This window comes from Arctopsyche grandis, chromosome 1 (genome assembly GCF_051622035.1).
Source record: "Arctopsyche grandis isolate Sample6627 chromosome 1, ASM5162203v2, whole genome shotgun sequence".
Lineage (NCBI taxonomy): Eukaryota > Metazoa > Arthropoda > Insecta > Trichoptera > Hydropsychidae > Arctopsyche > Arctopsyche grandis.
This window is the reverse complement of record NC_135355.1, coordinates 30,413,888-30,441,882: the sequence shown is the minus strand read 5'-3', so window position 1 is coordinate 30,441,882 and position 27,995 is coordinate 30,413,888. Positions and strand designations below refer to the sequence as shown.

Below are 27,995 nucleotides of genomic sequence, written 5' to 3'. Positions count from 1 at the left end.
ACATTGCAACACCCAGATAGCGACCTCTAGCCAACTTCATCAACTAGCTGCGCATAGAAACGATTGTATAAACCAGCGCAGCATACTAAAAGGGCAATTCAGTCAGCCACTCCATCAGAAGTAGAGTATTAACTTCCAAATAGAGAAAATTTTTATATTATCTTCCATAATAGAGACATTCCAAATTTGACCCCAAAATATAGGGTTAGAATGTAAATGGGAAGTGTATTATTCATAATTTTGAAAACGATCTAAAGTTTCAGTCCTTAACTGACATATGTAGAGTGAACCCAAATTTTGGAGTTGAATACATATACAATAGATTAAACAATGTTGAAGAATATGACCCTAAAATGGGATTCGAACAATTTTACATAAATGCGATTCCGACTTCCAAAATAGAAGTCGAAACAGTTCTGAGAACTCTAGCGGGAAGCGACCGAGTGTCGTTACCGACCACTAAGTCAATTCGAGGGGTCTCCATGTATTTTTAGCCGACTGCACTTAAGCCTGGAGATAATCCTCGAGATTAACAATTAAAACGGTGGCTCGTATTTGCATATGCTACAATATCATTCGCCGTTCAAATGACTTCTATATTATAGCGTTACCTTTTAGAATGACTAAAAATGAAAATAATTAACACCAAAGAATAGCAATATTCAATTAGCATATAAGTGCCTATGGTATGATTTATCACACATACATAAATATTATATAGCCAGCAGCATAGCTCGGTCGTTAAGCTTCTGCTTAGCGTCGAGGCGCCGGGTTCGATCCCAGGGCCGGGCCTCGAGTGAAAAATTAATTTTTCAGAGTACGCTCTTGGTCAGACCTGGATTTGTGACTCCAGGTTGATCGTTTCCTATAAGAGTTTGCCAATTTTCTCTGATTTCATTGTTGAAACGGTTCCCGGAAAAAATTGGCTAAAATCCTTCCTATACAATATGTCACCTATAATTTGTGATTGATTAATGTGCAATAAATAAGTTTGTGTACAATTTGATAGATGTCTCATTGATTTGCGAGTTTTTTAGTGTCTCGTAATTCAGTGACTTATATAAAAAAAATGCTGCATTGTAATTGGCCAGGAAGGCGCATTGGGGTTTACCTGTAAGGCCTTCCTGTGATTACGAAGTTCCCGAAATTTTAAATAATTGTAGGAATCTCGTCACCGCAATCGAAACATCTAGTGCGACGGAGAATACATTTCTCACGCTCAACCATTGACGTCATCTCGACGCCACATAGTCGAGAAACTTCCACCCCAACAAATCAATCAGAACGACACGAAGTCGAAGAACACCTGCACCCATTAAACTAAATCGAGTGGAACGACGCCAAACATTCGAGAAACTTCCACACCAAACAACTTCAGTCGACCTCCAGCTTCTGACCAGCCACTACTACACTACGCTGACCTAGAGGATCAACCAAAGAACGAGCCAGAGACCTTCTGGAACATAGCCGAATGCCGAGCCAGCAACACACTGCCATATCCAGAGACCTTCTGAACATCGCCGAATGCCGAACCAGCAACACACTGCCATATCCAGAGACCATCTGAATAACATACTTATATAAACTAATAATTATACACTGGTATACATTGTTATACCAAAATAAATACTTTATCCATACATATAGCAGTATTAACTACTAAAACACAGATGAACCTGTCTATAATACATGGCGGACTGGTGGTGAAGAACACCTCCACAACCAGTCAGTCCCCATATAATAAATGTTAGTTATTTTAATAAGTTGAGTTATTAACAATACTTCGACCGTATATCGTATAATATATCTCCTTTTTTAAAAACACTTTTTAGATAAATGGAGAGACCATCCAAAGTCGGAACAGGCAAAGCTTTCAATAGTCAAGCCAAACAACTGATATTAAATGTTTACATGTGGTGTGCACTTACACAAACATCTAATTTTATCTAAGTTATCATAATATCAATTTATCAAACGACATCAAGAACTTTTGACAGAAATAATACAAAAAAAAATGACAGTGAACACAGGGGTTCTTCGTTTATCTTCATCCCGTTAGATTACATCCAGTAATTATACATAGTTCAGCATCACAGGAATATCTACAACAAGAAAACCAATCTTCAAATAATGTAAACATAAAAACAATATTTATGCAACGTATTATATTGAATGTATCAGATTTGAGAACAAAGTGTTAACAGCATTATTTTATTTTGGGTTCGCTCAGTAGAGGGAGCCTAGAAGCACTCATCATATTATATACGCATGAAAAAGAAATATATAGGGAAGTAAAAACATATAAAAATTTTAACTAACCGGATCTTTGTATTGCGTGTTCCAATGATAATATGGTTCTGTGGCACAATCATCTAAAACAAACATACAAAATTTTATTTTTACATACTAAAAATGAGTAATGAATGCTCATATGTATGTTAAATATCAGAATTGATAACAAAGTATTATCAGCAGTTTAATTTTGGGTTCGCTCAGTAGAGGGAGCCTAAAGGCACTCATCATATTGTATACGCATGTATAAACAAGAAATATATAGGAAAGTAAAAACTATAAGAATTTAAACTAACCAGATCTTCACATTGCGTGTTCCATTGCTATAGTTCTGTGGCACAATCGTCTAAAACAAACATACAAAATTTTATTTTTACATACTAAAAATGAGTAATGAATGCTCATATGTATGTTAAATATCAGAATTGATAACAAAGTATTATCAGCAGTTTAATTTTGGGTTCGCTCAGTAGAGGGAGCCTAAAGGCACTCATCATATTATATACGCATGTATAAACAAGAAATATATAGGAAAGTAAAAACTATAAGAATTTAAACTAACCAGATCTTCCATTGTGTGTTCCATTGCTATAGTTCTGTGGCACAATCGTCTAAAACAAACATACAAAATTTTATTTTTACATACTAAAATTGAGTAATGAATGGTCATATGTATTTTAAATATCAGAATTGACAACAAAGTATTATCAGCAGTTTTATTTTGGGTTCGCTCAGTAGAGGGAGCCTAAAGGCACTCATCATATTGTATACGCATGTATAAACAAGAAATATATAGGAAAGTAAAAACTATAAGAATTTAAACTAACCAGATCTTCCATTGCGTGTTCCATTGCTATAGTTCTGTGGCACAATCGTCTAAAACAAACATACAAAATTTTATTTTTACATACTAAAATTGAGTAATGAATGGTCATATGTATTTTAAATATCAGAATTTACAACAAAGTATTATCAGCAGTTTTATTTTGGGTTCGCTCAGTAGAGGGAGCCTAAAGGCACTCATCATATGTATCATATGTATGTACATATCAGACAGTCTGTGAAGATTCTTTTATTCCTAAACCACAGCCTCATTCGTAAGTGTACAGTATAGTAAAGAATCTCCAATGACCTTATCTGGTATTGTAATGTAAAAAAAAGTATATATTTATATAAAACTATAGCTCACCAGATATCCACATCACCAAATTCCTTAGCAATTTGCATTTCACAACAGATCTAAAAACAAGCATATTTCCAATATTGTAATATAAACTTTAAACATAAGAAATATTTCAACACACGAATATGAATGATCAGATTTGAGAACAGTGTTAACAGCACGATTTTAAATTGGGTTCGCTCAGTAGAGGGAGCCTAGAGGCACTCATCATGTAAAAGGATTGTTCCCGAAAGAAATCCATTGAAGTGTATACTATTTTAGTATCTGCATTATCTCCATTTTAGAAATAAATGAAAACACGATACACATATACTTCCAAATGAATCGCTTTCAAGTGAACAATCTGTAAAAAAAGAAATACATATTACTAATACAGTAATGCAATATTAAAAATTACCAGATATTCGTAGTACAGCTAGTGTATGTATGTATATCCGAGCAGATGAGAAAAAAATTCAAATGTTTCAGCAGCATCAACCTAAAAATTTAACAAAACCATCCATATAATAATGTTTACAGATATGCTACAATAGACAAATTTGTTAACTACTAGCATTTTAATGAAAAACCTCAAGTAATTTTTATTTTATTTGCCATGTCGTCATTACAGGTTTCCCTAAGGCGACACCGATGGCCAAAGTTGTACATATGTACTATAGAGGTGACCAATATAGTTTAGTAAAGAACCATTTCAACAATGAAATCAGATAAATTGGCAATCTCTGATAGGATAGACCTGGAGTCACCTATATCCAAGGTCTGGCTAGCAACAACACTAGGTCGTGGGGATCGAACCTGTGACCCTCAGCTGTTCGCACTATGCATTAGTTTCTTAATAAAAAAAAAATTAAATGAAGAAAAACACCCAGCTTTTGATATGGGCTGTTATTTAAAAGTCGAGTGCACACCGAGCAAAGTAAAGAAGAATAATCTATCTTTACTAAGTTTGACCCACTGAATTCGAATATGAAAATAATTATTGTTGGCTTACACTTAATTTAAAAGATATGAGCATTTAAAAAATGTGCAATTTTTACAGATTTTTGGCTTTTGCTGTCAAAATCTATGTAATATTTGTTGCTGAGCCAAAAGCGAGTATTGCAATCAATAGTCAAATATTTTTCCTGTTGATTGTAATTCTTTGTTGCTTCAAAATACGTATTATTAATTATTTAGCGAATTTTAATAGTCAAAAATATATAAAAGTATATTTTTCGACTTTAAAATTCGCTATATAATTAATTATAAGAATTTCAAAGCAATAAAAATCATAATAGGAAAAACAAGTAATAAGTAATTAAAACAGTTCATTTTAATTAAATTTATGAATTTTATACGCGAGTTACTTGATAATGTGGCAGTTTTTTTTAATAATATTTTTATTTGATGTATATTAGCAATTTATTACAATACAACATACAGCACATTAGAAATACTAAAAATTAACACAATAAAGATACATATTGGCAACGACGCATCAACCTGAAAGAAGAAAAATATATGTATTTGTTTTCTCGACGAAAGCGACGAAAACAATAGCTTTCTCTTTCCTCGTATTGATTCATTGATCAACAAGAATATGCAAGCGAACAGTCAAAAACATGACTTATTGCTACTGCCTTTAAATCATACTTTGCAACGTATAAATGTATTTTTTTACGATGTACCTCTTATATATGTAAATAATACAAAATCTATTAAAATAAATTTCTTGTACTTCATTCTAGGAATACAAGAAATATAGGAATATAATTAACACATGGTTATTACAAAAAACGTAAAAATGGGGGCACTTGCATACCCCACTTCGGTGAAGGAGGGTTAAATGAAAGTAAGCTAAGAAAAATTATTGTCATATTTGAATTCAGTGGGTCAAACTTACTAACGATAGATTAGGTTCCAGTCTGGTCATCCTTTTTGTTACCAAGTGTTATTAAAGAAAATGATTATTCGTAAAGATTAGGTTCATTACGCAAAAATAAATTGGGATCAGAAACTGAATTAGGTATCTGGATCTGGAACTGAGAGGAGGAATCCAGACCTGGAAATGAAAAAGGCATCGGGATCCAGAAATGAAAAGGAATCAGAATCCGGAAATGAAAAGGAATTAGAATCCAGAACTGAAACAGGAATAGACCTGCACTGAAAAAAAAATACGGAACTGGAACTGAAACAGGAATCCAGATCCGGTACTGAAAACGGAATCGGGATCTAGAATTTAACAGGAATCGGGACCAGGAACTGGAATCTGTATCCGGAACTGAAAAAGGAATCCAGAACCGGAATCTAAATCGAAAACAGCATCAAATTCGATATTGTTATCGTCGTCAAAGAAAATTATACTTTTTCGATAACGTCACGACCCAAAACTTATAGTTATATATTAGACTAGATATTCATTCGTTGGGTTCTGCTTCTTCACAAAAATGTGTGTCTATAAGATAACTCTGGAATAAAATTTACAATATGATATAGAATCGACTTACTCGAAGGTTTCCTGAATTTTCCCTGAACAAAGTTGCGGGGCACGTCAATCTGTTCTTTTTTATTGATCGTTCGCCGTTCCACGTAGTCATTGCAAACAACTTGAAAGCCAACCGTTGTGAATAGCTTTGAAAGTTCTTCAACTTCAAAGAAATAACTCCTGCAACAAATCAAAGGAAAGACATTGTTTAAGCAATATCGAACAAGTTGTATTTGTGTACTAGTTCCAGCACAAAGCTATACAATACCTAGTTCCGTCCTGTCTGACATAGAAGTTCTCCGAAATGAGATGTCCTGGCTTGAATCTCAACTGCGCCATATCGTACAAGCCATAATCCCGGAATAGAAGCAAACCACCAGGTTTTAGCAGTCGGTAAAGGTTGCGCAAGCAGATTGAAAACTTATCAGGGTGTATGGCGGACAACACAAAGATCATAGTGACCACATCGACGGTGCCGACTTGAATGTGAGCGAAGACATCGTCTGTGGTTAGATCAGCCTGAAAGGCTTTCATCGCAGCCTCATCGTACAAGGGATTGGCCTTGACGAAGTCCACAGCCCGGGGCGAAAAATCGCAAGCATAGAAGAAGTATTGGTTGTAGCCGTCTTTGATGAGAGGGAATATCAGATTACCGACACCGCAGCCGGCTTCTAGCAATACCTTTTTCGGTTCTGAACGCTCGGTCGGGAGCAGTTCGTGGAATTCTCTCACCGTCCAATTGCGGTCTTTGAAGAAGTTGGTCTGATTGCGTTTGTAGAATATATCCCAGTGGCGAAGGGTCTCCACTTCTAATTTGGCGGCGCGGTTTTCGGGGACAGGCCTCTGGCGCTGGAGCTGAAGCTGGTTCAAGTCGGAACGAGACAACGATGGCCGCGTCCCACCCAACCTCAAACGGCCGAGTGGTCCGCACACGTGCTCGCTCTCCTCCACTTCACTCTCCATCTTCATCTTCATCCTCACTTTCAGCTACACTCTAGCTGAAAGTGGAACCTTGATACCAGAACCTTTCCACAGATTCCAGTCCAAGTGCCAAGTGCCACGTGCCACGTTGAAGCCGCTCGTGAACAATGCACTCTGCGTCCTATCGCCCGCACTTTCTGATAACCCAAACCTAACTGCTACGGCTAAATGCAGAGTTGCCAGAATGCTTAATTATATAGTCGAATTTTCTAGAATTATATCAGAGGAAACACTGTTTTAAAAAAAAATGCTTATGATAAATTCTAATTTATGATCATTCAAAGTAAAAAAAATAAAACTATGTACCTTATTAGTCACATGTTTGCAATTGTTTCTCCAAAGCGCACATTGGGTATGTTTCCGTACGAAGTAGTCCATATGTATACGACTATTATACATACGTATGAAAATTGGTTCGGTGATTACATCCCAAATGTGTATCGCTACCAGAATAACCGCCGCTACGAAAATCGCGCGCGCGTATCTCTAGTCACATGAAAATTCGTCGCACAGAGAAATTTCCGTACAGAAAACTATCTAAATATTTGCCCAGCAAGTGATTTTTATTACGAAATTTTTATTATTATCGACTAGACATATGAACTTTGCATGTTGATATGGACATACAAGTACGCTACATCAAAAAATAAAAACCTTGTAAAAAAAAGCATATGCTAAGAAATATTTGGATAGTTTTCTGTACGGCAATTTTCCTGTGCGACAAATTTTCGTGCGACGGGAGACCGCGCGTGCGATTTTCGTAGCGACGGTTATCCTGATAGCGATTCACATTTGGGATGTAAGTTACATCCCAAATGTGACCATGTAACCATGTAAACCGTTTACTATGAAAATTCCCGATCTTCAAAATAATATAAGAAAGGAACTCCCAAGCTGCATGCAAGTAGATATTGTATTATACATAACAAGAGTGTTCCCGGTGGTATCCGAGTATTTTTTTCTTGACGAGCTTAAGGCATAGTTTTAAGGTATAGGGGATGGAACGAATGAGACGACTGGCTTGTTAAATGCACATTGGTTTATTATGACGGCCGAAGACGAAGTGATAATAACAACTCTGAACGCGGCCGAGTTGGTGCCAACTCGCAGGAAGGTGACCGAACTCGACCATTTCATATAGCAAGCCGCCACATCGGCAAAGTCGGTCACTTAAATTCATTAAATTTCTATTCGAAACGAAATGAACAATCGTGACAAAAATGAATTCATTATTTTACTATGCAACGTCCCCTTCGACCATTCCAGAAGAAAGAGTTCATCGCTCGATCGTAAAACGAACGAAACCCAACAGTGATGTCATCAGAAAACTGTAACACATGTCCTAAAAATTCGTTTACGCGTGGCACACGACCCCATTCTCAAACGAACGACGTCCTGGCGCTGACCCTATAGCTATAAACCACACGTGTACCGAACACACGTGCCCAGTGACGTAACTACCGCGCCCGCAGACCCCGCAATGCGGGGGGGGGGGGGCGCCGCAAAGCGGAGTGCCTTTTTTGCAGATTTTTTAATTTGTTCTGTAATTTCTTTGCAATAATTTTTTTAAAAACCTCTGTTATTTTTTAACCTTTTTGCATCTCGTTTTATTGTATTTACATATAGCTGACAATTCTCTCTTATTCTTGTATATATTTTTGTTAAAACAATAAAATAAAATTATATGAGGCGTAAAAACGTAAAAATTTATAAATTTATAAATTTTTAGCTGTCAATATTAACAGGTGGGAAGTTTTTAAGGAAAATTCATCATCAGTTACTTTAAACAGATTATGCACTGCTTGTTGGTCGTCCAGATTAGACTTTATTAATGCACTTCGATATATATGTAGGTAAATATATGTACAGATGTTTTAAAATTTCTTACAGAAATAATTTTAAAAAGTAAAAGAAATGATGAACAATCAAAAGAAAAGTGACTAAAAAAGAAAATGGAAAGTTTCGAATTTATTCTCCTACTCGTGCTTCTTGAAAAATTCTTCGGTTTCTCAACTTTGTTTCAAAGTTCCTTCAATCAAAAAACGCTGATGATATCAGTGCTCAGTCTATGATTAGACTGAGCACTGATGCATATTGCGAGATCAGTAATTTTGGAAATAAATTTGAAGGATTCGTAACAATTTCAACAATATTAGGGTTGAAGCCAAAATTGAATCTAAAAGCATTTCGATGAACTTAGTCATGATATACGATTCCAGGATCTATTAAAAGAAATTTTGATCAATTTTTAATGCGGCACTAAACGTAACCTAAGTGCAAATGAAGGTTTGTATCACGTTATTTAAACATTGTTTCAAAGTTCGCTTTCCTGCAAAACAATTATTAGATGACGATTTACATATATGTACATATGTATATCATGAAGCTATGTCTCTAACCAACTAATATGTAAATGATTTTGACAAATCATTGCCTGATCAGATACTTGATTTCCGTTCGTGTTTAAAAGAAAATAAACCTTGTAAAAATAAAGAAGATCAACGTGTTCATAATTTGGCAAAGCTCTTCATTTGTAATTTTTATAATTTAAATTCGTCATTTAAATCATCTTGTTCCTCACGCTTCCGGTAACTGTAGCCACTACGGAGCGCTCGTTCACAAGTTGAAACTTATTAAAAATTACTTAAGGTCAACTATGTCACAACATCGTCTTAAAGTATTAGCAATGATTAGTATTAAATTTTAACAAAATAGTTGTGTTTGCCAATGAGTCCAGAAAAAAGTTTTTCTACGTAAAAAAGGTATGAATTATTAATTTAGAAAGTTATTTTGCTGTAAGGAAATAATATGAATATATGGGGGGGGGAGGGCGCCTTAAAATATTTTGCGGGGGGGCGCCTGGAATTCACGCTACGCCACTGCACGTGCCTCGAAAACAGGTCAACACGTCTCCTGGAAACGAAGACAAAGCATCTGCACACGGCTCGCTTCAAGCCAGAACGTATATAAAGCGACGCACCAGCTCCCAACACCAGAGTGAACCTCTAAAGTTCAACCAGCTCATTTCTCCGAAGCTCAACCTCTTCGTACATACAATAACCACTGTAACAATTGAACAATAATAAACGATCCTCTTACAAACACAAACGGTGTTTTCTTAGACCGGGACACGGTCAACACATCTGTCCCACGTACCAAAGAGTAGACACTTTTCTACCAAACTATAACCTAATATTTAGTCGAATGAGTGAGTGAACCTGTGGCGGCTCGTCCATATGGGCTGCGGGGCTGCAGACCTTCCTGTACAGTACAAATTCATGCTATTTTTGTCGTCGGCATGGGCTGCAGCCTTCTAGTATAGTACATATGCATGCTATTTTTGTTTTCTTTTGATCACCGGTATGGTCAACGAGCTACTACAGCCTGATCAATCTCTGCAGCACCCCACTATGAATTCTCACGAGCTGCTACTATTATCTACGCTACGGTGATTGCGATTTGAAACAGATACCTAATTCTATCAGTCGAGTAAATGCGTCATACATTTCTGTTAAAATTGTTATGAGGTAGATGAAGGCCACACTCCACGGTCTACAAAAGCTAATTAAATATGATGGTTTGAAAAAGAAATGTAGTGGCAACTGGCAAGTGGCCGTAATGTTGAATGTTTGGGGGCGAGTCGAGAGCGGTGCGGTGTGGTGCGGTGCGGTGCGGTTGGCAGTGGTGTGGGCGCGCGTCTCTCGGCGTCCTGCTCCCGGCCGTCGCCTTTCGCCCCTGTCGCCCCTTTCGCCCCTTTCGCCCCTTTCGGCCCGGAGCCCCACCGACGGCGACTCTGCCCCCGTCATGGCCGACGACTCCGAAGGTTAACAAAAGCGCTCCTCCATCCGATCCCGACGAACTAAATTTCACCCACGTCCATTTGATCCCAACAAACATCTTTTTTACAACCATAACCGTTTACTTTAACCTCATTCAAACAAAATAATCTGTTTATTGAACTACAAATGAATACCGTGTTCTAACGAATCAGAATCCACATTATTTGCAATCATGTCTTATGTAGAAATTAAGCGTAGCTTGGGTAAATCTGTGGACCTCAAGCCAGGCTTAGCCGTATGGTGCATTGAAAATATATTACTTTTATCTTTCAGAATATAATAAACCGACAAAATCGGGGAAGCTCCATAATGTGTTACCCGTTTGGGGTAATGAACAAACTATGAACTTGAACCCTTTGATATTGGCAAACATTCAAGGGTCTAGTTACTTCAAAGGTAGGTAAGAAATGTATCATCGCTAAAAACTTTTGCATCATTATAGAATACAAGACTTTATTACGTTTGACTGTTGCCGTATTTTCACGCTCGTACAATGTTTCAGTGCATCTGTTCAAATTAAAGACTTACCATGAAGTTGTCGACGAGATTTACTTTCAAGTGAAACACTTGGAACCTTGGGAACGGGGTTCTAGGAAAACGGCCGGTCAAACTGGAATGTGTGGCGGCGTGAGTATGTCTTCGTCTCCTATATTATCCATCGAATGAGCCAAAATCGTCGTATTGTATCTGGCCCGAATCGTTTGAATATATTGAATAAGATGTTCTAATTTTAACGTTTTAGGTTAGAGGAGTTGGCGCCGGAGGAATAGTCTCGACAGCTTATTGCCTATTATATAAATTGTATACATTACGGCTCACTCGTAAACAATTAAATGGACTCTTGACTCACACCGATTCCCCTTTCATCAGATCGCTGGGTAGGTATGGAACTGGAAATTCTTTTTTTATGTTTTTTTGTATTTTCCTTGTAGATTATCAGTTTCCTGATTGTTTTCAACATTGATTTGTTTGTTTTTAGGTTTTATGTATGTTAGGTATACGCAGCCACCAAATGATTTATTTGATTGGTACCGTGAGTATCTCGGTGATGAGGAAGCTGTCGATCCTCGCGCTGGTGGTGGACAGCCAACGACCATTGGAAACATGGCACGTCACATGCTCACAAAGCTAGATTGGTTCTCAACACTATTTCCTCGCATTCCAGTACCCATACAAAAACAAATTGAAATGAAGTATTTCGCAGTTGGCATTTATTTAAAATTCAAGTGTTTTTTAAACGTCGCTATTTATTTATCTGATTGTTTTGCAGATTAGCAGAATATGATAGACAAAATTCAAGTAAAACTAATTGGAAAAATGATCAAAATTCTGTACAACCACCCCCTGACAAGTATGTTGCGGATACAACAAAAACGTAGGGATTCATTTATATATTTGATTATTTTAGTTGTGGAATGAATCCTTCGACACAAAGTTTATTTTTATACTTTTCAGATACCCAAGAGAGAGAAACGAAAGGAGGGCAGATAGAGATAGAGACAGTCGCTCAGACAGAAGTTCTCGTACCGATAGAGACAGGGAACGCTTCGACAGAGAAAGAGACAGGGATCGGAGTAGAACAGATAGAGACAGAGATCGAGAACGTGATAGAAATAGAGACCATGACAGAGAAAGGGATCGATATAAAAACAGAGATCGGTCCCCACGCGACAAAAGATACAGATAGTTAATTAAATACACACGTAACATAGTAAAGTAATTGCACAGGGACAGACATATTGACACGTCTATGTATGACAGGCAAGTTGTGTCAATATTGCTGTTTGTGTACAGAAAATAATGTTAACGACGATAATAATAATGATGGTTATTTGACTGTTTGTAAAACAATGAGCAATCTTTTAATTTGATGATTTGTGTAAATTTATTGTGATTGCAAATTTAGATGAATGATAATTTTTTTTGTAAATCAAATACAACATGTTGCTGTATATCACAAATAAATTTTTTTTATTACGTTTGTTGTTTTGATTTTGCTTCTGATGAAGCGATATTTGCACACATATGTATGTTAGTCATATTCGAAAACAATTCGAGTAGTAAGATAAGCACAAATACACTTTCAACAATGTGTGCCAGTTGTAATATCAGTCGAGTTTTGACAGTTTAATGTTTCTAAGAGTGCTTTAGAATTCAATAATGCGTTAATATTTGCTAGATATTACGAGTTCTGGTAGTGAGTATCGTATTACGTTCACTCTGAGAATGTGTTCCAAGACAAGTTGTGACTCCAACTCAATTTACTAGTCGAGTGACGTTCTCTCAACCTAATCTCCCCATCTGACCTGGTATCTACACACTTATAGTTGAGGTGTATTTTCAGTTGTAATATATTTTGACCAGTTGTATTGTAATTTGCCATATAAATCAACTTACATGGGTAAATCATCATCATTATTCGCCATCCACTGCTGGATGAAGGCCTCTCCAACACGCTTCCACTATTCCACTATTTTGCGCAACACTCATCCATCTCATTCCGCACATTTTCCTAATTTCGTTCACCCATCTTCCTTGCGGTCTTCCTTTTACTCTTTTGCCTTCTCTCGGGTACCATTCAAGCACTTCTTTTGTCCATCCTCCTAGCTACGTGACCCGCCCATTGCCATTTTAATCTCCACTCTATCCACTATGTCCACTACCCTTGTCATACTTCTCACCCCACGTGTTCCGCTTTCTGTCTTTCCTCGTTATGCCAAGCATACAGCGTTCCATACTTCTTTGAGTGCATTGGATTTTATTTAGCATCTTGGCGTTCAGTGTCCAAGTTTCACATCCATACGTCATCACTGGCAAAACGCATTGATCAAAGATCCTTTTCTTCAGGCAGAGTGGCATTTTTTATTTAAAAACAGCATTCATGCGTCCAAATGCACTCCATCCTAATTTCATACGTCTCTTTATCTCTTCATCTTTACTACCAGACATGTCAATTATTTGACCTAAATATAAATAATTATTTACTACTTCTACTGCTTTATCATCTAAGGGGCTGCTATCAGGCATGCAATAACTATTGAATATTAGTTTAGTCTTATCTACGTTAATTTTTAATCCTACTTTTCTACTTTCCTTGTCCAGCTGTGTTAGTCTGATAAGTAGGTCAGCTGAATCACGAGCTACTAAAACTATATCGTCTGCGAACCGAAGGTGACTCAAGAAGCGACCATTGATACTTACTCCGGCTGTGTCCCAATCCAAGTTCCTGAAAACTCCCTCAAGCACCGCATTAAATAACTTGGGCGAGATTGTATCTCCTTGTCTTACTCCTTTTCCTATGCTAAATCTATCTGTACATGAAAAAAAATTAACCGAAGCTGTGGCATTCTTATATATTGCAGCTAACAGTCCCACATAGGGTTCCGGCACTCCCTGTGTTTGTAGGGCGTTAAGTACTGCATTATGGCTAACTGTATCGAAGGCTTTCTCATAATCGACGAAACCTAGGCACAATGGCCGTTGATATTCGTTGGCGCGCTCGATTAGTTCGCCAACTACTTGGAGGTGGTCCATTGTGCTGAAATTTGCCCTAAACCCTGCCTGCTCTATAGGTTGGTTGTCGTCGAGGATATTCTTCAGTCTTTCTGTAATAACCTTCGTGAAGAGCTTGTAGACCGCTGAAAGTAAACTAATGGGTCGGTAGTTCTTGATATCACTTTTGTCGCCTTTTTTGTGTATTAAAATGATAGTTGCGTTATTCCATCCTTCTGGTATAGCTTGGTTCTGGATGCATTTGCTGAAAAGCCTAGCTAAGATATTAGTTAGGGGGGGGCCGCCACATTTTAGTAAGTCAATGGGAATATTATCTTCCCCTGGGGTTTTACCGTTCTTTGCAGTTTTTAACCCATACACAACTATAATGGTAGTTGGTACCAGATTAGATGGAATATATTTCAACTAGTCAACACATATTATAACTGGAATATACACTTCAACTGTAACATATATACTAAAATTATTTATGAAAAGTAATTTCTTTATTATGATTGTATATTTGGAATATTTCCATTATTTTGAAATTGCATAATAAATAATGCTGTTATCTTTGTTCAGTGTCAATGTAATATTTCAATAACCGATGATAACAGCATGCAGACAAGATATATGGGGGCGCCCAACTAAACTAACAAGTAAATTACACATTTTAAAAGCAGCTGTCAATTACGAAATATGGATGTCAAGCGAGCAAAAATAAAACAGTTTTTTGTTCATATTAGAAATCCACATTATTGCAGCTCACAATTTATTTGTACGAGTGAAGCATTCCTAATAGTATTTCATAGTACATATTACAATGTTTTTTTTTTTTTAATTTAAGCTTACAAAATCATTAAATAAAAAAGACTTATGTATGGTTTCTGATCGGCTGTTCTGTTCTTCGATTTTAATAAAAAAATAAATGAATGTTTACTATTAGCCATGTTTAAACGGTATATACATATTAAAAATAAATGGCAAAGTTGGATGACATTGAATCGTAATATGTTAATTTGGTAAACGGACTACTAGTCATATGTGAACCAGTCACAGGGCAACCGGTCGCTCTATATCGGTCACGAAAAAACTGGCCACTCCCAAAGCTTCGATCAATTTTTAATTTTTGGGTATGACCAGTTTTTTCGGGTGTGACCAGTTTTAGTGTGACGGGGAATCCCGTGTGACCGATATAGAGCGACCGGTTGTCCTGTGACCGGTTCACATTTGACTAGTAATCACCGAACCGTTAATTTATGGGAGAAACATATCTTTAATTGGAATGGCATGAAATATTTTATCAATGTGTGCCACAATTTTATCAGTGATGCGAATCATTACAGGAGAGAAATTGTTCACGTAAGACTTCCAATTTTGGCCCAAGTAAATTTTAACAGTTTCGACTGAAAAGATAAAAGTAATGATTAAAATAAAATGATACATTTTATATTTATTTTTTGTATTTTAAGCATCGCTTACATGTGTTGCGGTATACTTCCTCGTTTCTTGGTACGTTTTTATACGTGTACTGCAGATTTTCTACGTATAAAGTGACTTTGTGCTGTGATATCTTCCAATGATCTTCGTTGTCGTCACCTTTCACTACTACGTAGTTTATCTTGTATACGAACGTAGTAACTAAAACATGTATAGAAATTGCAACCATTCGATAATGTAATATGTATGTGTATGTACATGTAATGTAATGTGGTTCGGTGATTATTGGTCACAAAGCGCTCGCCCAAAAGTCACTAAAATCTGGGTCTTCCTCACGGGCCCGAAAGTGAAACGCCCGAAAACGCAAATATCGGAAGGCAAAGATCGAAAATCGAAAGATCTTAAGTCGGAAGATCAAAAAAAAAGGGTGCATGGTAAACGGTACTATGTATATATAATATTTATGAGTGGCATGCGGTGAAATTATCTCTCTTTTTGTCATACAGCCTAGTTTAATGTGCGCGTGCGAATACGGGAGGAAAAGCCTGTTCCTCTTGTATCCTGCTCGCGCAAATTAAGTGAGTATGTACCGTTTACCATGCACCCTTTTTTTTTTGATCTTTCGACTTAAGATCTTTCGATTTTCGATCTTTGCCTTCCGATATTTGCGTTTTCGGGCGTTTCACTTTCGGGCCCGTGAGGGAGACCGCTAAAATCTCTATAACGGCAAATCTGGCAGCCGAAAAGTCCATCATACTAACGAGAACTCAAGTGCCAAATATTCCGTATTCGCGATTTTCATGGCAAACATTTTCTTTTGTGACTAATAATCCAATTACCATATAATGTATGCAGACATACCACTGGTTATAATCGATACGGTTTTGGTTACAAGTGGAGTGATGACTAATTCACCGGCAAAGCTAATTTGAAATATTATGTCACCCGTTTGAGTTAGGTTCAAAGTTAATATGTTTTTAGTGGGGTCCAGTCTGAAATAAGGTAGTAAATTAGGTAATTTTTATCTTATTATATTGAATAAAAATAAATACTATGAAGTATGGATACGTGTTATGTTATAAAATAAATGAATAAAAACATAATCATGTGATGTGCATTTTTTTATATATATATATATATCGTGAACTATATGGTAAACGGACTACTAGTCATATATGAACCAGTCACAGGACAACCGGTCGCTCTAAATCGGTCACACGTGATCACCCGTCACACTAAAACTGGTCACACCCTAAAATCGGTCACGAGAAAACTGATTGACCGATTTTAGGGTGTGACCAGTTTTAGGGTGTGACCAGTTTTAGGGTGTGACCAGTTTTAGTGTGACGGGTGATCACGTGTGAGCGATCTAGAGCGACCGTTTGTCCTGTGATTGGTTCACATTTGACTAGTAATCACCGAACCGAACTATATATAGATGATTAATATGTTATACGTCACTTTACGCTGTTGATTCTTGTTGTAACCATTTCATAACTAGCATTTTTTAAATCGATCAATGTCGAACTCTGTCTCAAAGTGACGTCGCCAATCGCAAAAGATTTGAACATCTCAAGTTTTAGCTCTGGAATTCCATTTAATACTGATGGCAACATCTTCATAGTATTATCAGTCAAGCACGCATTGATTTTTTCATCGGAGAATCGACACTTTTCAAAATATGAATCTATGTAGCAAAAATATCAAGGAGTAAATCTAAAAAAATTGTGATGGAGATTGATGAATAAATACAAATACCTGCATAGATTGAAGTTAGATATATTATTGCCAGAAACAATGTATTTATTTTGAATAGCATATTTAATGCAAGTTTGGTACTGATCTTCCGAGCGATGACACATTAACTGACAACCTTTTTGGGCATTTATTTATTCGAGGCTGAGTTTTTTGTGGTGCGCAAACAATAAATCTATTTTGAAAATTATTGTTCTATAAAAAATCAATTGTAATCCAGTGATTCTTAGTCTTTTCAAGCGTAGATCAAGACATTAATAGAAAATGTCTAAAATTAAACTTTGCATCCATTAAGAATATAAATAAACTAATTAAAATTTTAATATCAAATCTTTACAAAATTCAAACACTAATATCCTGATCATACATATGCTTCATTAACATGTTAAAAAAAGTAAAATTTATACCATTTGTAACTTGTTACTGTTAATAAGTATTCAAAGAACAACTGTTCACACATGTCACATTCCACGTTACTCTTATCGCAAATATAATTATTATTATAAGACCTCGGAAATATGTTTGCTAACAAATATAATTATTATTATAAGACCTCGGAAATATGTTTGCTAACAAATATTTCATTTATGCATCTGCTGGATTCATAAATTTAAAAAAAATTCAATAATCAAACAAATACTAGAATTTATTTTATTAAATAAACACCAAGGTTTCGAAGTAGTTAAAATAAAAAATGGTTTTATAGCTATATTCCAATAAAAAAATCTTTGCTTGGGTTAGAAGTGCAAACAGGGGCGTCATTTGGGGGTGGCTGGGGTGGACAGCCGCCCCCCTCTAGATTTGAACGGCACTATTCAAGTTGTTTAGTATATTATTATCCTACATATCCATATCCATATCCATGTGCAGATTGCGGATCGGACCATAACTTACTTGTTGCTAAATTTCGACTGAAATTGAAAATGATTAAAAGACATCAAAATAAAGCAATTAAACTCACCAATGATGATGCAATTAATTTTGGCAATGTAATCAGAGAAAAAGATGCAGAATTCCAAATAAATCCTAATGTAACAGTTGGGCTGAAAAGTTCGTAGGCTAGCATAGAAAAAATCTTTTTTTTGTTAGAATTTGATTTTATTATTCAATATAGTTGCCTTCGAGGGCGATACAACGATTATAGCGGTCATACAATTTTTCGATACCATTTTTATAGTACGATTTGTCTTTAGCCTCAAAATAGGCTTCAGTTTCGGCGATTACCTCTTCATCGGCGCAATATTTCTGTCCAGCGAGCATCTGAGAACAGGAAAAAGTCGCTGGGGGCCAGATCTGGAGAATACGGTGGATGCAGAAGCAATTCGAAGCCCAATTCATGCAATTTTGCCATCGTTTTCATTGATTTGTGACACGGTGCATTGTCTTGATGAAACAGCACTTTCTTCATCTTCAAATGGGGCCGTTTTTCCGCGATTTTGTCTTTCAAACGCTCCAATAACGCTACGTAATAGTCGCTGTTTATGGTTTTTCCCTTTTTAAGATAGTCGATGAATATTATACCATGCGCATCCCAAAATACTGATGCCATAACCTTGCCAGCCGACTTTTGCGTCTTTCCACGCTTTGGAATCACTTTATCACGTGCAGTCCACTCGGCTGACTGTCGATTGGACTCCGGTGTGAAATGATGGAGCCATGTTTCATCCATTGTCACATATCGACGCAAAAATTCGGGTTTATTACAATTGAACAGCTCCAAACACTGCTCAGAATCATCAATTCGTTGTTGTTTTTGGTCGATTGTGAGCTCGCGCGGCACCCACTTTGAACAGAGCTTTCGCATACCCAAATATTCATTCACGATCTGTCCAACACGTTCCTTTGATATCTTTAGGGTCTCAACTATCTCAATCAATTTCACTTTACGGTTATCCAAAATTATTTTGTGGACTTTTTTGATGTTTTCGTCGGTAACAGCCTCTTTGGGGCGTACACTGCGTGCATCGTCCTCGGTTCTCATTTCGCCTCGTTTAAACTTAGCAAACCACTTCTCAACGGTTGATTTTCCTGGTGCAAGGTCCGAATAATGTTTATCAAGCCAAACCTTGGCTTCAATAGTATTTTCTTTCGCCGAAAAACAATGCTTTATTAACACACGAAATTCCTTTTTATCCATTTTTTCAAACTAATAAAAGTTGCTTCACTCAAAATGCTATAACTCACAAACTAATAGTACGACAGCTGTCAAATTTATACACGTGTCTTTTTAAGGTTAGGGCTAACTAAAAATCATATGGATTTAATACTAGTAGCGCTATCTATGTGTCAGCCTACGAACTTTTCAGCCCATAATTCGGTATGCTAGAAAACATCAAACACCGCAAAATGAATATCGTAAGTCTTTTATCTCTGATTCAACTTGGGTTAAGGATAAAAGAACGTAAAAGACTTAAACAAACTGGCATAACATCGACAGAATATCTTGAAAGGTGTGCAATATTACATAAAGATATTCAAAGGAGTTGTAGGCGGGATAAAGCTAAATATATAAATGACATATGTGAGGAGATCGAAAAATACGCATTAAAGAATCAGGCAAGGGATTTTTTTCACAAAGTAAAAATCGTCACTCAAAAATTTTCACCCAAAACTTGGACAATAGATGATCAATTTGGAAACACGCTTACAGATATTGATGTGATACTCAACCGATGGAAAGAATACTGTTCGGAATTGTACAGTGGTAGTTCGTCGACCTCAATTGTTTCCCTAATTGATGATGTCAGGGAGCTTGACATCTTGACATCTGAAGTTGTAAATGCCATAAAAAAAATGAAATGTAAAAAGTCTCCTGGCAGCGATGGTATACAAGCTGAACTTCTGAAAGAGCTTGGTGAAACTGCGATAAAGGCGCTATGTAATATGTGCAACAAGATCTGGGTAAACGGAGTATGGCCAAAAGATTGGGTCAATTCAATATTCATTCCCTTACACAAGAAAGGATCTACAAAAAAATGCGAGAATTATAGCCTTAATATCGCACTCTAGTAAAGTATTGCTGTATATAATTAAAGATCGTTTGAGCAGTTACCTTGGATGGCAAATACCGAACGAACAAGCAGGGTTTGTAAAAGGCAAAGGGACGAGGGAACAAATACTGAATATACGTCAGCTTATTGAAAAATGTCGGGAGTTTCAAACTCCAGCCGTTCTTTGTTTTATAGACTACTAGCTGTATTACCCGGCTTCGCTCAGTGTTTATAATATAAACCGCTTAAACATGACTAAGCTAATTTAATTAAAAAAAAAAAAAAAATTTAAAAATTTAAAAAAAAAATTAAAAAAAAAAATTAAAAAAAAAATAGAAAAAAATAAAAAAAAAAATCAAAAAAAAAAAAATCAAAATTTTTTTTTTAAAAAATCAAAAAAAAAAATCAAATTTTTTTTTTGCCTTCTAGGGCTTCGCCCTCGGCACCCCCCTGAGCCTTTGCCTTCTAGGGCTTCGCCCCTCCACGCCCCATGAGCAATTGCCGTTTAGGGCTTCGCCCCCATGATCAGTTGCCTTTTAGGGCTTCGCCCCTCCGCGCCCCCATGATTCAAAGCCGTCTAGGGCTTCGCCCCCCTTAGTTAATGCCTTTTAGGGCTTCACCCCCCGCGCCCCCAAGATTAATTGCCGTTTAGGGCTTCGCCCCCCGCGCCCCCAAGATTAATTGCCGTTTAGGGCTTCGCCCCCCTTAGCTAATGCCTTTTAGGGCTTCGCCCCTCCGCGCCCCCATGATTAACTGCCGTTTAGGGCTTCGCCCCCCTTAACTAATGCCTTTTGGGGCTTCGCCCCTCCGCACCCTCATGATTAAATGCCGTCTAGGGCTTCGCCCCCATGATCAGTTGCCGATAAGGGCTTCGCCCCTCCACGTCCCCATGGTTAAATGCCGTCTAGGGCTTCGCCCCCATGATCAGTTGCCTTTTAGGGCTTCGCCCCTCCACGTCCCCATGGTTAATTGCCGTCTAGGGCTTCGCCCCCATGATCAATTGCCGATAAGGGCTTCGCCCCTCCACGTCCCCATGGTTAAATGCCGTCTAGGGCTTCGCCCCCATGATCAGTTGCCTTTTAGGGCTTCGCCCCTCCGCGCCCCCATGATTAACTGCCGTTTAGGGCTTCGCCGCCCTTAACTAATGCCTTTTGGGGCTTCGCCCCTCCGCACCCTCATGATTAAATGCCATCTAGGGCTTCGCCCCCATGATCAGTTGCCGATAAGGGCTTCGCCCCTCCACGTCCCCATGGTTAATTGCCGTCTAGGGCTTCGCCCCCATTATCAGTTGCCTTTTAGGGCTTCGCCCCTCCGCGCCCCCATTATTAAATGCCGTTTAGGGCTTCGCCCCCCTTAGTTAATGCCTTTTAGGGCTTCGCCCCTCCGCGCCCCCATTATTAAATGCCGTTTAGGGCTTCGCCCCCCATAATTAATGCCTTTTGGGGCTTCGCCCCTCCGCACCCTCATGATTAAATGCCGCCTAGGGCTTCGCCCCCCTTAGTTAATGCCTATTAGGGCTTCGCCCCTCCGCGCCCCCATGATTAAATGCCGTCAAGGGCTTCGCCCCCATGATCAGTTGCCGTTTAGGGCTTCGCCTCATAAGGCTGCGCCCCATGGGGCTTCGCCCCATGAGGCTGCGCCCCCTTCGGGGCCCCATGCGGCTAAGCTCCATAAGGCGGCGCCCCATAAGGCGGCGCCCCATAAGGCTGCGCCCCTAAGGCTGCGCCCCATAAGACAGCGCCCCATAAGGCTGCGCCCCATAAGGTTGCGCCCCATAAGGCTGCGGCCGATAAGGCTGTGCCCCATAAAGCTGCGCCCCCTTTTGAGCCCCATGGGGCTGCGCCCTCCGGGCCCCCTTCGGGGCCCCACGGGGCTGCGCCCCTTGTGGCGCCCCTGGCGGGGCCCCATGAAGCTACTCGCGAAACGAATAAAACAAATCGGCGCCCATGGATCGAAAAAAAAAAAAAAATCGAATCACGTGTTCGATGACGTCACCGATCTACGGACGACGACGACGACGAAGACCAAGGATATTTACATACATACAAAGTCTCTTTCCAAATTATAGATTAGATAAAAAATCTTTTGAATTTGTGAACTGGGACTATCTGTAGAAAGTTCTACTGGACATGGGAGTCCCCATGCATCTTGTAAAAATAATATATAACTTGTATAATGATAACAATGCAGTAGTTCGAATCAATTCGTTAAACTCGACAAATTTTCGAGTACAACGTGGAGTAAGGCAAGGGTGTATATTATCTCCAGACCTATTTAATATATATGGAGAGTATATAATGCGTAGAGGACTGGATGGTTGGAAGGGTGGAGTGTCCATTGGTGGAAGAAAACTATCCAATCTTCGGTATGCGGATGACACAACGCTCATAGCTAATAATCATGAAGAAATGGCCGAACTGATCCGTCGTGTTGAGACAGAGAGTAATTATTTATTTATTTATTTATTTATTTATTTATTTTAAACAGACCATTGTGGCATAACAGGAATTCCTAAAGCGCCACAATGGTCAAAAAATATAGCACAAAAAAGAAAAAAAAAAACAAAATAACAATTAAACATAAACATAAATACATTCATACATAAACATAAAAAATAGCATTTATAATAACAGATAAAGTAAAAATATCAAATAAAATATAGCATAAGGAATGCCTTGCACCTACAGCCAGTTTCAATAAATATGTAAGAAACAACTACAAATACAAAACATCCCTGTAAGGCCCAAATAGAAGAGAGTTAATCAAAATTTCACTCATAAATCACAATCAATCATGAAAACAATGATGAGCGCAGACTACCAGATAAATGGGTTAGAGTAATTTCCGACAATTTACGCTCACTAAGGTGGAAAATATCACATTCAGTCTCGGCAGCAACGATTTCATTAAGAAGTCGGATAGCTCTTGGAATAGGAGCCATTCGAAAAAGGACTGTGCGGGCAGGAGGTACAGCCAGCAAATGATGATGTCTACCACGCACATAGTGATTAGGGACATAAAGTCCCAACTGCTCCAGCAACAACGGGCATGACGTATTACCACGTAAGAGCAGGAGAACGAAACGAATTAATGAGAAGTTTCTCCGAAGTTCAAGGGAATTATACCCAAGCATGCCCAAAAGGAAAGGAGTGGGGTAGAGATATGGGTAATACCCATATTCTTTCCTATATAGGAAACGAAGAAATGCTTTTTGCACTTTCTCAATCATCAGAGAGTAATTTGCTTCATGCGGATTCCACACAATCGCATTATACTCTAGCTTACTTCTCACAAGCGAATTAAAAAGCAAGCGAGAAGACAAAGGATTGGAGAATAATCTTGCATATCTCAAAACAAATCCAAGTCGACGAAAGGAAACGTCAGCGACTTTCTTGATATGGTTGTGAAAGGTGAGCTGAGGATCAAAAGTGATACCCAAATCGACAATAGATTCCACACGCTTCAACAAGACGGATCTAATGGAATATCCGTGACAATAGAGCGAATGTGCACGTCCATAGCTCATAATTGCACATTTGTTTAAATTAAGTTCAAGGCCTAAACTAGAACTGAACTCCAAGACAGCGTTAATATCAGCTTGAAGGAGAGAGGCTTGCCTCTCATCCTTGACAGCAAAAAATAATTTAACGTCGTCAGCAAACAAGAGACATGATGCATTACATAAAACTCTAGGGAGGCTATTAATAAGAATTGTAAATAGTAATGGGCCTAAAGTGGACCCCTGAGTAACACCAGATCGAGTAAAAAATGAAGGAGATTCATAAAGACCATATCTAACAAATTGCTTCCTATCACTAAGATAATGTACTTGGCCTCCAGATAAACCGCCCCAAAACAAAAATTATGATAATTGACCGTCACCAACAGCTGTAAAACAACAACTCAGCTTTAAACGGTATAGAGGTGGTCGATAATTTTGTCTATCTGGGGTCACTCATATCTAACAACAGCGGCAGCGAATTGGAAAGACGGCGCCGGATTACATTAGCAAAATCGGCAATGTCACAACTAACGAAGATTTGGAAGAATAGAGCCATTACAACTGCTGTCAAAATCCGTCTCGTGAAGAGTCTCGTTTTTTCTGTCTGCCTTTATGGTGTCGAGACGTGGACCATGAAGGTGGCGGATAGACGGAGAATCGATGCCTTTGAGATGTGGTCCTGGAGACGGCTACTGCGCGTGCCTTGGACTGAGAAACGCACGAATGTGTCTATTCTTGAAGAATTAAAAATCAAGGATAGACTGTCAACAATATGCCTGAAACGTATATTGCAGCTCTTCGGCCACATTGCACGAAGAGGTGAGGAGAGCCTGGAGCGGTTGGTTGTGGTTGGTAGCGTGGAAGACAGAAGATCCAGAGGCAGATCCCCCGCACGCTGGACTAACCAAGTATCTGCAGCGACGGGCGCTTCCACGGTAGCAAGTCTTCGCCTTGCTGAATTTAGAACTAAATGGAGGCAGCCGGTTGACCGGACATCACATTCACGATCCTCAGTGATGAGGGAACCGACAGCAATATAGTGTATTATTATGAATTTGAATTAAAATACTAAACCAACAAAAATAGAATATTGAAATTATTTAGAACATTGTCAGGTATGAACAAGTCGATTTTTCCCAGAAAAAAATGTTAGCTCCCAAATATATTTTGTTTTGTTGTTTGTCTTGCTTTGAAAGATATTTGTAAAACTCGTTTATCCCAGGAAACAAATTGTTGAACAGCATTGCCTTTCTATTACTGAAAAATGATTAAAATAAAGAATTAAAATTCATATATACTCACTTATTAATATAATCCACCCCCCCCCCCCCTAGAAAGTCATTCCTCACTGGTCAAAAATTTTGCCTCCCCCTGGGAAAAGCTGAAATGACCCCCCTGAATGCAAAGGTAGCATACTGAATAGCAAGAATCATATAAAGAGATCAGGTGCTTTAAAAATTCTGTTTCATTCTTTCAATATTTATAGTAATTAAATAATATCCGTATATGTGTTACAATGAATTTGAATTCTCCATTGAAAGTATACTTTTACTAGTAGATGTACAATTTCGGCAGCTCAGTTGATGAAAGCATATCACTCAATAGATTTATAAACTATAAATAGTACATTAAGAAGAGAGCATCTAATATTTTTGGTGGCAGATTCACAAATATTTTATTATGATCCGATGGAACAAGTGTTCTCAGCGGTGAATCAAGTAAATGGAGGGCCCCAGGCGCATTTGAAATTTGAGGCCCCCACTTCAGTTAAAAAATGCTATCATCGTTTTTTACCATCTTTTCAGTATATTGTTTTTCACTAGGATTTTACATAACCATATTTTTTTATATTTATTTACTATATGACATAACCAGCACTTTGGATTGTAATAATCAAATGGATGTAATATATACTGATTTTGAGAAGGCGTTTGATAAAGTTGATCATAAAATTTTGGTTAGTAAATTAAGTTTTATTGGATTTACTTATAATCTTGTTGGTCTTTTTATTTCTTATTTACAGGATCGACGTCAATTCGTTAAGTTTGGGAGTTGCTTTTCTTATGAGTATGTTGCCACTACTGGGATTCCCCAAGGATCAAATCTTGGCCCTTTATTATTCCTAATATTTATCAACGATATTCAATCTTCTATTCACCATTCTAAATTTTTATTATATGCGGATGACTTAAAAATCTATAAGAGAATAATTGATTTACCTGACGCTCTTTATTTGCAAGAGGATTTGAATTCTATTTATGAATGGGCTAATGTTAATAAACTTCCCTTCAATATCCTAAAGTGTCGGGTCATTTCTTACTCTCGTTCTCGTTCTCCTATTAAATATCCGTATAAATTTCATGATTCTCTTCTTCAGAGAGAATTATTTATATCTGATCTGGGAATAGTCTTCGAAAATAGTTGGAGTTTCAACATTCACATTGAGAATATCTGTGATAGGGCAACAAAAATCCTTGGATTCGTAATCCGTAATTCGTCCGAACTAGGGCTCACTGCCATTCGTCTCTTATATTGTACATTAGTTCGCAGTGTGCTCGAGTTTGGCTCCATTATATGGTCTCCCTATCAACTTCGTTACTCTCTAATGTTGGAACGAGTCCAAAGGAAATTCCTTAGATTTTTATATCTGAAGACATTTGGATTTTATCCATATCTGTTCCCTAGTGCCTTTGTCTTGGGATCTTTGGGTTTCAACTCCCTGGCAAAGAGAAGAGATTTATTTCTTGGGAAACATTTCGTAAAATTACTTAGAGGAGAGATTCACAATCCCACTATCCTGGAGAAACTAAAATTCTGGGTCCCGGAAAATCGTAGAGTTTTAAGAAAACATGATATATTTTTGCCAATTAGGGCTAAATCAAACGTGCTCATGAACTCCCCCCTCTCGAGAGCTGTTCGACTCCTTAACTTACTGGCACATTACTTGGACCTATTCGATGCCAGTTATGTTGAGTTGGTGGAACACATCCTAAATAGCACGATATAAATTTTTCAATATTATTTCTTTGTTTTTATTTTGTGTACATATTTTTTACTTGATTTTTATTATTTTTTTATGATGTTTTTTTTTTATTTATGATTTTTATTATTTTCTTATGTTTTTTTTTATTTATGATTTTTATTATTTTTTTTATGATGTTTTTTTTGTAATTTTTATGATTTTTATTATTTGTATTAAAATCACATTGACGCTTTGGGGCAACCTGTCAAGTCTCTGTGGTATTGATTTTTTAAAATAAAATAAAATAAAATAAAATAAAAAATATGTATGTACTTGAAACACTAACAGTTTTTGGAATAAAATAGGTTCTATTTTAAAATACTATGTAAATACTATGTAATTAGGTATTGATTTAATTTATTCTTGACATATGAATGTATTGTGGACAATGATAATGATTTTGGTAGAAAAGGCCCATTTTGGGGTCTCCAAGATTCGGGGGCCACAAACACGCGCTTATTTTCCATGTATGCTAAACGTTCCAAATACTACTGGACAGTGTGGCGCCGTGGAAATCTATCTGTTTTTGTCGCACAGCTTTACTTACGTGTGCGCGAGCAGCATACAAGAGAACTAGGTGACATCATATTGAGTCTCCTTGTATGTAAGTAAGGCGGTACGATAAAAACAGAGGTTACGGCACGCCATTTCTTCTGGAATTCCACAGAGCAATTGGTCACGGAGGGCGTGCCCAAATGAAAAAAGAAATACAAAAGAAGTATAAAAATATAGCTATAATATAACCTGGAGATATAAATATTCCTACCAATGGTTTTTCCTCATTTTAATATGAATTATCTAAGACTCCAGTGAAAGTATACTTCCAGTACTAGTATGAAACCACTGAGATACATATTTTGTATATTTGATTTTTAAATGCTTTTTATTATATCTAAATTATGTTCACAGTGCGTCTTATATCTATTTTAATAGCTACTGATCTACTGATCATTTTCTATTTTACAATTTATTTATTATTTTTTTTAGTAATAATAGTATTATATTATTCTAATGTTAATGTTAATAGGAAAAAGA

At 37.4% G+C, this 27,995-nt stretch overlaps 3 protein-coding genes across 9 annotated transcripts in view; 1 reads left to right on the top strand and 2 right to left on the bottom strand.

Moving 5' to 3' along the window:
• Positions 1 to 1,004: 1,004 nt before the first annotated feature.
• LOC143910319 (tRNA N(3)-cytidine methyltransferase METTL6) overlaps positions 1,005 to 27,995 on the bottom strand; it is a 67,796-nt gene continuing 40,805 nt past the window's right edge. The window contains exons 2-11 of one of the 5 annotated variants that reach the window (XM_077428772.1): positions 7,227 to 7,308; positions 6,208 to 7,129; positions 5,962 to 6,119; positions 3,873 to 3,953; positions 3,482 to 3,531; positions 3,120 to 3,168; positions 2,855 to 2,903; positions 2,585 to 2,638; positions 2,320 to 2,406; positions 1,005 to 2,102 (exon numbers count right to left, since the gene is read on the bottom strand). In XM_077428772.1, coding sequence (XP_077284898.1) covers positions 3,949 to 3,953; positions 5,962 to 6,119; positions 6,208 to 6,914 — 870 coding nt within the window. In that variant the 5' untranslated portion in view covers positions 6,915 to 7,129; positions 7,227 to 7,308 and the 3' untranslated portion in view covers positions 1,005 to 2,102; positions 2,320 to 2,406; positions 2,585 to 2,638; ... (2 more) ...; positions 3,482 to 3,531; positions 3,873 to 3,948. Of the gene's footprint in view, positions 2,103 to 2,319; positions 2,407 to 2,584; positions 2,639 to 2,854; positions 2,904 to 3,119; positions 3,169 to 3,481; positions 3,532 to 3,872; positions 3,954 to 5,961; positions 6,120 to 6,207; positions 7,130 to 7,219; positions 7,407 to 27,995 lie in introns of those variants that run through there. The other 4 variants (XM_077428750.1, XM_077428758.1, XM_077428765.1 and 1 more) reach the window with 4 other exon arrangements.
• On the top strand, positions 10,512 to 12,740 carry LOC143910176 (pre-mRNA-splicing factor 38B-like). 2 transcript variants are annotated; one of them, XM_077428544.1, is made up of 7 exons: positions 10,512 to 10,743; positions 11,033 to 11,155; positions 11,262 to 11,386; positions 11,502 to 11,637; positions 11,739 to 11,952; positions 12,030 to 12,134; positions 12,215 to 12,740. In XM_077428544.1, exons 1-7 carry the CDS (start codon positions 10,539 to 10,541, stop codon positions 12,444 to 12,446), a joined length of 1,140 nt encoding a protein of 379 aa, XP_077284670.1. In that variant the 5' UTR covers positions 10,512 to 10,538; the 3' UTR covers positions 12,447 to 12,740. The 2 variants fall into 2 exon arrangements, with proteins under 2 accessions (XP_077284670.1, XP_077284679.1); XM_077428553.1 differs by having other exon boundaries at positions 12,030 to 12,110; positions 12,215 to 12,731.
• On the bottom strand, positions 14,990 to 17,921 carry LOC143910370 (uncharacterized). 2 transcript variants are annotated; one of them, XM_077428816.1, is made up of 7 exons: positions 17,854 to 17,921; positions 17,450 to 17,621; positions 17,153 to 17,378; positions 16,553 to 16,683; positions 15,734 to 15,892; positions 15,502 to 15,657; positions 14,990 to 15,324 (listed from the first exon to the last, which is right to left on the bottom strand). In XM_077428816.1, exons 2-6 carry the CDS (start codon positions 17,508 to 17,510, stop codon positions 15,509 to 15,511), a joined length of 726 nt encoding a protein of 241 aa, XP_077284942.1. In that variant the 5' UTR covers positions 17,511 to 17,621; positions 17,854 to 17,921; the 3' UTR covers positions 14,990 to 15,324; positions 15,502 to 15,508. The 2 variants fall into 2 exon arrangements, with proteins under 2 accessions (XP_077284942.1, XP_077284933.1); XM_077428807.1 differs by lacking the exon at positions 17,854 to 17,921 and having other exon boundaries at positions 15,480 to 15,657; positions 17,450 to 17,592.